Source organism: Gobio gobio (assembly GCF_949357685.1).
Source record: "Gobio gobio genome assembly, chromosome: 23".
Lineage (NCBI taxonomy): Eukaryota > Metazoa > Chordata > Actinopteri > Cypriniformes > Gobionidae > Gobio > Gobio gobio.
This window is the reverse complement of record NC_137119.1, coordinates 5,115,795-5,125,394: the sequence shown is the minus strand read 5'-3', so window position 1 is coordinate 5,125,394 and position 9,600 is coordinate 5,115,795. Positions and strand designations below refer to the sequence as shown.

At 37.1% G+C, this 9,600-nt stretch overlaps 1 protein-coding gene across 1 annotated transcript; it reads right to left on the bottom strand.

Moving 5' to 3' along the window:
* Window positions 1-2,054: 2,054 nt before the first annotated feature.
* Window positions 2,055-9,374, bottom strand: nrn1a (neuritin 1a). Its single transcript, XM_079806958.1, has 3 exons — window positions 9,104-9,374; window positions 6,397-6,541; window positions 2,055-3,465 (listed from the first exon to the last, which is right to left on the bottom strand). Exons 1-3 carry the CDS (start codon window positions 9,156-9,158, stop codon window positions 3,237-3,239), a joined length of 429 nt encoding a protein of 142 aa, XP_079663084.1. The 5' UTR covers window positions 9,159-9,374; the 3' UTR covers window positions 2,055-3,236.
* Window positions 9,375-9,600: the final 226 nt, after the last annotated feature.

Here is a 9,600-nt window from a genome sequence, read left to right as displayed (position 1 = left end):
ACAAATAAATAAGCGAAAACAGAACAGCCATATTTGATGTAGCCATCATATCAAAGTCGCTTTAATGCATTTATTGGATACAAATGATAGGGATATATAGGCTATTTAAAATCATTTATAACATAGGCCTACATTCCTGAAACGTTTATTGTTGGTTTGGATGGCATTTTATGTGCAAAAATACATTTAGAATGCAATATTTTGTGAAGTCAAGGTGCAGTAAAATGCAAAAATCGAATGTGTGCGCAAATCTTTTATTTGTATTTCTATAAAACGTACGTTTTTTATATATTTGAAGAGCTTTTATCCGCCAAATCGAGTAATGAAGCGTAATTCATGCAGGCTGCGTTTGATATCATAATGAGAAAACCATTAAAGAAAAATGACACATTTACTGTGTCAAGGTCATTTTGAACACAATACACATAAATTTGATCTCTTTGTTTAAAAAAAAAAAAAAAAAAAGAGTAGCCTACTTTAAAAAACGTCTTGATATTCATGACTTAAAAAAAATATTTGTATTACACTCTAAAATTGCTGGGTTAAAAATAACCCAAGTTGGGTTGAATATGGACTAACCCAGCAATTGGGTTGTTTTAACCCAGTGAATGGATTGTTTTAACCCAGCAGTTGGGTTGAATATTTGCTTAAAACAACCCAACCGCTGGGTTAAAACAACGCAATTGCTGGGTTAGTCCATATTCAACCCAACTTGAATGGGTTGTTTTTTAGAGTGTACCTTGCCATTTTCTTTTTCTCAAGGTAATTCGCGAGTAGTTTTTTTACTTGATTGTTACACCTTGTTATATATACACAATGTTATATAATAATGTATTTTAAATTGCTAAATGAATTCTCTTTTGTTTGTCATGTCGACATCCTTCTTTGTCACTGACTTATAGTAAAGAGCAGTCGACTCTTGAGAAGGTAATAGACTGATATTTCTGCTGTTTTCAGAATAAATACTCAAGAATTCCCTCGACTACCATTTTTCAATCTGGTGGTTGTTTTCGCTCAGACACGCGCCTTATATGCTGAGCGCGGGAGAATCAATATGAAATGACTCTCCCAGCCACCTTATTAATAATGAAACAATACGTCTTCACTCGACAGAGCCTCGCCTTCGCGCGCCTGCCTGCCTGCCTGCCTGCCTGCGTGCGTGCGTGCGCGTTCACGTGCGTTCGAGGAGCTGGAAGAGAAACGCATGTATGTTATGGCCATTATTAATCAATTCTCCTTTATATAATAACTGATGCACATGTGAGTTATAGGCTAGACAATCTAAAAAATATTGTGTTAAAAACAACGATTGTTTAAAAATGACTATATGTCTGGCTTAAAATGAACACAAAATAGGTTGGAAATTAAAAACAGACATAGCCTAATTACTACACTCTAAAAAATGCTGGGTTAACAATAACCCAAGTTGGGTTGAAAATGGACTAACCCAGCAATTGGGTTGTTTTAACCCAGCAGTTGGGGTAAATATTTGCTTAAAACAACCCAATTGCTGGTTTAAAACAACCCAATCACTGGGTTAAAACAACCCAATTGCTGGGTTAGTCCATTTTCAACCCAACTTGGGTTATTTTTAACACAGCATTCTTTAGAGTGTACACTCTTAAAAAATGCTGGTTTAAAAATAACCCAAGTTGGGTTGAAAATGGACTAACCCAGCAATTTCAGTTAAACCTTTGCTTAAAACAACCCAATTGCTGGGTTAGTCCATTTTCAACCCAACTTGAGTTATTTTTAACCCAGCATTTTTTAGAGTGTAGAGGCAACAATAATTATCAGAAGGTGAATATTTATAATTAAGCAATTTGATAAATGTGTATTGTTTAATTAATATTCATTAAACGTATTAATAGGCCTACTGTTCAATTATTAAACATATTAATAAATGTTCCAACATCCTTTGGGCTCATTTTAAGCAAGCATTTTCAAACAATAGTTGGGTTGCCCATTTTCAACCCAACTTGGGTTGTTTTCAACCCAGCGTTTTTAGAGTGTAAATTATATTAATCAGCAATAAAAACAACACAAATCTCTTTCAAACAGTAACTGTTTTTATTTAAATACTTCTTTTTTTTAGCAGTCTATTTTATATACCTGTATTATCAATCTGTTTCGGTTAAAGTATCTCTCTTTTCATTTCACAAACATCTCTTATTTATACTTGTATGGTTTTGAATATTCAGGTATTTCATATGCAACATCCCCAGAAACGAACAAACGAACGAACAAACAAAATACACATCTTCTGAAGGCAGTGAAACGTGGTCTATGCCTTGGCAACATCAAATAAAGCTAGCAAAATTCACTTCGTCCAACTATTAATGTCAAGGTCCAGATATCGTCGTGCTACGGAACTGTCGGGCCGCTGCGTAATTACCGCGTACGTACTGCGTAATGCGCGTACGTGATGTTATATGCGACATGGACACTGCAATGTAAAGTGTCGCCTTTATACTCCTACAAAAAAAGAGACAGATATTCTTAGAATGGAATAGAATAACATTTCGGGGGGAAATAAAAGGGCAACAGTCACCTCACCTCACAGCCTTTTCATGGCTACATATGACATTTCTTTGTTCTTAAATAAAATCTGTTTGATATATTTTCTCTGTTCTCGCGTGTTCCACTAAATATATGCCTGTAGTCATTCCTGAGGTTTATTTATTATAACCATTATTATTATTTATAGCATTATTAGAGACGTCCCCTATATATTTTCTGGATCTTACCCCACAAACACATCCATATACTTGGCTTGACTAAAATAAATCTGATAAATGAAAACTAAATATTGACAAAGAGCATATAAAACAAACTGACGATGGGAGAATATTCCTATCTTTCTAGCATATGATGTGAAAAGCCTACATAATAATAATTCATTCATAACAGACGGTAATGTTATAAAATACTACGCTTTCAGAAATTCAGGCCGTCGTTTCAACTCAATATCTGATAAATATTTCATGTAATCGACCCAGAGTCAGGCAGATGTGCTTGAGCATTCCCAGAAGACTTCTTCTCGCCATTGTCTCTTGCAAAAAACGTCTTTTTCTCCAGATGAAATAAGCATATAAATCCATTTTAGGTGAGGATGAATTTTGATCGTCATTAATTCTTCTTCTTTCTTTTTTTTTGTATTCTTGTGTTGATGGTTTTGTCTTGTGTCTTCCTTCTTTTTCTTCTTCTTTTCCCCCCTTTTCTTCTCTTCCCGTGGGTTAAAACTGCATCCACGTGACGAGCGCGGACAGCGCGCTCACGGTCAGCGTCACGCCGAACGGAACCGTGGGTCTGCTCGCGCCGTTCCCACTCGCACACAGTTCAAACAAGCTGCCGCGAAAGTCCAGGTTTCTGGACTCTTTTTTCAGCTTCTCCCACAGATCCGCGGCTCCCTCCTGACAGTCTGCCAGAGCAGTGGTCGCACATGAATGGAAATCATCCCAGTAACTGCAAGACAAATATTGCAAAAAGGAAAGAAAATCATTCTTCATGTCTGATTTGGGTCACGCTTAACATTGCATAAACGTTGACTTTTTTGTAAAAGGTCATTAAAAATAATGGAAACAAAATAAATCATGTGGCATATGTGTAAAGCAGTTTCTGACTTGCTTTGCTTTCAGTTTAGAAAACGTTCGGTTCGTGCATTTGTTACGCAATAAAACGGATTTATACCACTTTAAACGTCCGTTTGTATTTTACGCACTTCAGAGATAACATTAATAAACACTTAACTATCCTATTTTATTATAAAATGCATTTGCATTTGAATATGATCATTCCGACGTTTTGTCTGTATTGTGTATTTTTGTACCAACAAAAATGTAGCTAAACTTTACTATAGAGTTATTATAGGCTCTAACATAACTCATATTATAGCATTGTGCATGAGTCCTTCTGGCGACTGCATGTCCTCGTGTAGCCACGTGAAGGAGGAGAGAGGGCACGAGGGAAACCCGAGTTGTAATGCGGCTCCAAAGGGAAAATCTCCATATCACGTGACTTCTAGAGCCCTCCCCATCTCTCGCGCTCTCTTACAACTCCCCTCCTGCGCCCCACCCCCTTCCTCCATCCCACTCTCCAGCACATGAGTTATTCATTTATTTCAGGAGGAACACACTCCCACATTCTAAAACCTGCGTCTGCAAATGCACATGCGCACGCTCACAAGTAGACATGCTCCGAATAGAATAGAAGAATACAGAATGGAACAGAATAGAATAGACCAGAACTGATTAGAACAGAACATAATAGAAGAACACAGAATAGAACAGAACAGAATAAAATAGATAAGAATAGATTAGAACAGAATAGAATAGAACAGAATAGAACAACAAAACGGAAAATAACAGATTAGAATAGAACAGAATAGAACAACAAAACGGAAAATAACAGATTAGAATAGAACAAATTAGAATACAGAATAGAACAGAATAGAACAACAGAGCAGAATAGAATATAATAGAATAGAACAGAATATAATAGAACAACAGAACAGATTAGAATAGAATACAGAATAGAACAGAACAGATTAGAATAGAAAATAATAAAATACAGAATAGAACAGAGCAGAGCAGAATAGAACAGAATATAATAGAATCGAACAGAACAGAACAGAACAGAACAGAACAGAACAGAACAGAATAGAACAGAACAGAACAGAACAGAACAGAACAGAACAGAACAGAACAGAACAGAGCAGAATATAATAGAATACAGAATAGAATAGAACAGATTAGAATAGAATAGAAAATAATAAAATACAGAACAGAGCAGAATAGAACAGAATAGAACAGAATAAAACAGAATAGCAAAGATCAGAATAGAGCAAAGCAGAATGGAATAGAACAGAATAGAACAGAACCGAGCAGAGCAGAATAGAATAGAATAGAACAGAGGAGAGCAGATTAGAAAAGAACAGATTAGAATAGAATAGAATAGTATAGAATACAGAATAGAATAGAATAGAACAGAGCAGAGCAGAGCAGAGCAGAATATAATAGAATACAGAATAGAATAGAATAGAATAGAATAGAATATAACAGAGCAGAGCAGATTAGAAAAGAATAGATTAGATTAGAATAGAATAGAATACAGAATATAATAGAATAGAACCGAACATAACAGAATAGAACATAACAGAGCAGAATATAATAGAATACAGAATAGAATAGAACATAACATAACAGAACAGAATAGAATAAAATAGATTATAACAGAACAGAATAGAATAGAATAGAATAGAATAGAACAGAACAGAACAGAACATAATAGAATAGAATATAACAGTTCAGAACAGATTAGAATAGAACAGAATATAGCAGAACAGAGCAGAACAGATTAGAATAGAACAGAATATAGCAGAACAGAGCAGAATAGAATAGAATAGAACAGATCAGAACAGAACAGGTTAGAATATAATACAGAATAGAATAGAACATACACTCTAAAAAAAGGTTCTATATGGCACCAAAAATGGTTCGTCGTCATAATCATAGAGGAACCACTTTTGGTGCTATACAGCACCATATCTTAACATGTTCTGTATATGGTAGTAGTGCTATATAGCACCATAGTCAAAGAACCGCTGAAGAACCGCTGAAGAACCGCTGAAGAACCACTGAAGAACCACTGAAGAACCAAAATTGGTGCTATATAGCACTAAAAAAGGTTCCCCTGATTACGAGCCAAGAACCATTTTTGGTGCCATATAGAACCTTTTTTTTAGAGTGTAACATAACAGAGCAGAATAGAATAGAATACAGAATATAGAATAGAATAGAATAGAATAGAATAGAATAGAATAGAATAGAATAGAATAGAATAGAATAGAATAGAATAGAATAGAAGAAATGTGTTCAAGTCAGCAAAAAGCTTTGGTGTATGGAAATGAAATTGCAGTGTCAGCCTCTTTCCACATCTTTGCAAAGTTTAATATAAAAACGGCATTAGGCTGTATCTAAAACCGGCTTGGAGACTATATTTAGAAGTTCAAGCTGAAATAATTTCGGATAAAATGGAGAAACAAAGGAAGTGAAATTGCGGTCCCTGTAATAAGATACTGTGTCGTTTTGATTCGCTCAGTCAAGGCTGTAAAAGAACTCGTTATTTTATAGGGCGGATCGCTTACAATAATCGTGCATTACCTCCCGATCTGATCCAATTATGGATGCTGACATTTGGCCTCGGCGTGTAGAGATGGTTCATCTAATTGTAATTAACTGCTGAAATGTGAATAGCGCGTATAGCACGGCTCTATTTCTGCTCGTGGAGCTGTCGAATTAAACAAGGGGCCCCTCGTGCCATCTGGCCCCTGTTCCCTCCCTGCCCCTCCCCGCGCGCGCGTGTTTCATCTGGTGTGTGTATGCATGGTTCCCTTACGTGCAGATGGTCTTAAGGTTTTCCTGCTCGTCCAGCTCCTGTGGATAGTTGGCCATGTTCTCTCCCAGTTGAAGCAGGCAGTTGGAGAAACCTTTGAACACTGTTTCACATTTCCCAGCCGCTCGAACTGCCTGCAGCAGATAGGCTGGAAAACGACAAAGGGACATTTTTATGTAGCCTATTTAAAATCATTATAATGCAAATTTAAAAAAAAAAACGTTAAATTCTAACATCTGATGCTTCCAGGATATCGTTCATTTTTATAGAATTTACCTCGTTGCGATGCACTTCGGTTCGTCCAGATTTTTTTTTTATTATTAATGCGTGTGTGTGTGTGTGTGTGTGTGCGTGTGTGTTCACTAGAATAATATGTGTGTTGAGCATGAGGGTGGCGCGTGGACAAACGATGATGTAATGCTTTACATGAGGGTGGGGTGTGTGTGGGCTTGTGTGAGGTGAGATTTTCATTCTGAGTGATTTGTACTCCCCCTCCCCTTTTTTTTACACATCTAGAAAAGAGTCTGTTTTTTTTGATGACAGATCTATTAGGGGAAAATGAGAAGATTTGGACACGGATGCGTTCCCTTCGATCTTTGCGTCGGACCGGAAGGTCACAACTTCATCAATTGACCAGATCCCTTTGCTTAACGAACCAGAACGCCGGTGGTTTCTCGGGCTCGTTAAACAACGAGATCTTGAATTAATTAAGTTGTTGCACTGTTCAAATCAGGCCGGAACTCTAACCATTAGCCACAGTATAGGAAGCGCACACACCCTGTCTGTCTCTCTCTCTCACACACACACACACACACACACACACACACACACACACACACACACACACGCATTGTATGTCCCTACATTATATCAAATGCTTTGCATATACGTGTCCCCAAATTGAATGCAGTGCATATTCTGCACTGTAATAAGATGTGCATTATGTAGTATGCAAGTGGACTGTATTTTCTAGCCAATGATACATTACATTAAATCCACGATGCATTAGATATTAAAAACAGTGCATGATATATTTCCATATATTCTGTTATATGCAGTATATGCATTGCCTACCTAATTTATTTTACATGTATTATGTATTTACATTTTTGTTATACTATAGGCATTACATCTCATTTATAGGCTATTGGTTACATGCATTTATATCCTGCAATCAATATACGCTAAATAGCAAAGGAAAATAAAATAAAAATGCAATCATGGTTGTTATTCAGTATGTCATTTTTCGTCAACTGTAAATAGTCTAAGATGAAGCCCAGTTCGTGCATTATTTGTCGCCCACGGAATAAAAAACGCACACAACAATGACACAAAACACCGAGCTAATGCACACATGATTATATGAAATTAAGGATAGCGTTGATTTTAGACACTGAGGAATAAATGTGTTACTGAGTAACGTCGCACAATTGAAAGCTTACATAACGATATATCCAAATTATATATCGGACATATCGCCCTTTTTTTCTACACGAAGCGCGTATATTCAAGAACATCACAGCCAGAATCCTACAAAATACCATCCTGAGAAAAAAACTAATGCGGTGCCTTGATTTATAATCTTTATGGTTACGTGCATCCTAATATTTCTGATCGAAATAAAGGAAATATTCAGACCTCAACATGGCGGATTTGAGCATGCGAAATACAAAGATGCTCATACAGATATCCCTGTAAAAGCACGTATTAATGGAATGCATGATTTCATATTTAAAATGCTTTGCAGTCATCGCTGTCTTTGTTTGCTTTACTGGAATTAACAGTCACCAAAGGCAGCAATGCGAACACAGTGAATTATTAAACCGTGTTTCCTAGGCACGATGATCTATATTTAGAAGCAACTGAGCATCTAATATAGACTCACCTATCCTACTGTACTAGTGGTCACGACCACTTTACTAGACCCTGTCAGCGGTACCGGTGTCAAGCATAATCTGTTCAATGAAGTCAGGAGGGGTTTATGACAAATTAATGTAGTTCAACTAGGCGGCACCAGTTTTTCACCCCAAAAAATGAAAAATCATTGCTATACTGATTTCATCATAATGCACAACATTTGCATTGCAGAGCATCGCAACAAGAAAGACGTTTGAAAGCGCACAATATTACAAGAACATGTCCTGATATCCTCTGTAAATTCTAGAACAACAATTGCACACCAATTTCTTTGTAAGAAATTATAATTAAATGATATTGTGTGCTTGCATGTGTAATTTGTTAAGAGACGCATGGGACCATTTAAAAGTCACCATGCCTCTATGAAACGCAGCAAGTTAAATCTGTTAGTGCATTATTATTATTTTTTCGAATTATTTTGTCAATATTGCTTTGAATAATTTATTACAGCAAAGATCGGGCGGTCCCTCGGGCGGTCCCATACTTTCACCAACTCGCTCCAATATGCGCTTTATTTTTCGCAACAATCTCCAACATTGGATGGAGAAGCAATGCAATATTACCCCAATGTCATGCATTTACACAAGACCCAGATCTCTAGCCAGTTGCAAGCCTTTGAATCGCATTCGGGACAGTAGCATTGCAATTAAAATATCCACCAATAGGTCTACACATAACGAAATGTATACGCTTTTTAATTCGAATTGTCAATTATCTATGAACAAAAAAAATCAAGGTTAAAAAAGGAAAAGTCAACCCATCCCAAAATATACGACAGAAATAACCTACTTACCTATTTGAACAGCAAGAAACAATGAAATGTATCTTCCAGACAAAGTTAATCCCATCCTACGTCCAGAAAAACCATTGGAGTATATACAATTTTAGATAGTTGTGAGGGGAAAAGATTGCCAAATCTGCGCGTTGAACATCGCTGTTTAGTTCAAGCAGCTATTCAGAAACTCTTGGTGATTTTTCCCGTTGTCGGCGAGGCGCAGAGAAGTGAAATGGTGCACCCCGTTAAGAGAAGGCGGTGATGCCTCGTGTTTTTTTTTTTCTCTCTCTCCCTGCTTCACGCCCACATCTCAAGCTTGACGTAAAATTCACCGTCGGACTCCCCACTTCTCTATTTTCTCATTTGCTAGACCGGGCTGGCCCCCTTCCCCCCCTCTTGCACTGTACTGGCATTTCAGGGATCGCGGAGATGTGCGCATATATCTGCTCTCTGGTGGTCTCACCTATCCACCCTCATGCAATGAAGCTTACACGTGGACCCGTGACCCACATATG

Bases quoted from the DNA above. Each gene is read 5' to 3' on its own strand.
- nrn1a (XM_079806958.1), bottom strand. From the start codon at position 9,158: ATGGGATTAACTTTGTCTGGAAGATACATTTCATTGTTTCTTGCTGTT. The intron at 6,542-9,103 runs GTAAGTAGGTTA...GTCGTTTTCCAG, and splicing joins GTTTCTTGCTGTTCAAATAG to CCTATCTGCTGCAGGCAGTT. The intron at 3,466-6,396 runs GTAAGGGAACCA...TTTGTCTTGCAG, and splicing joins AACCTTAAGACCATCTGCAC to TTACTGGGATGATTTCCATT.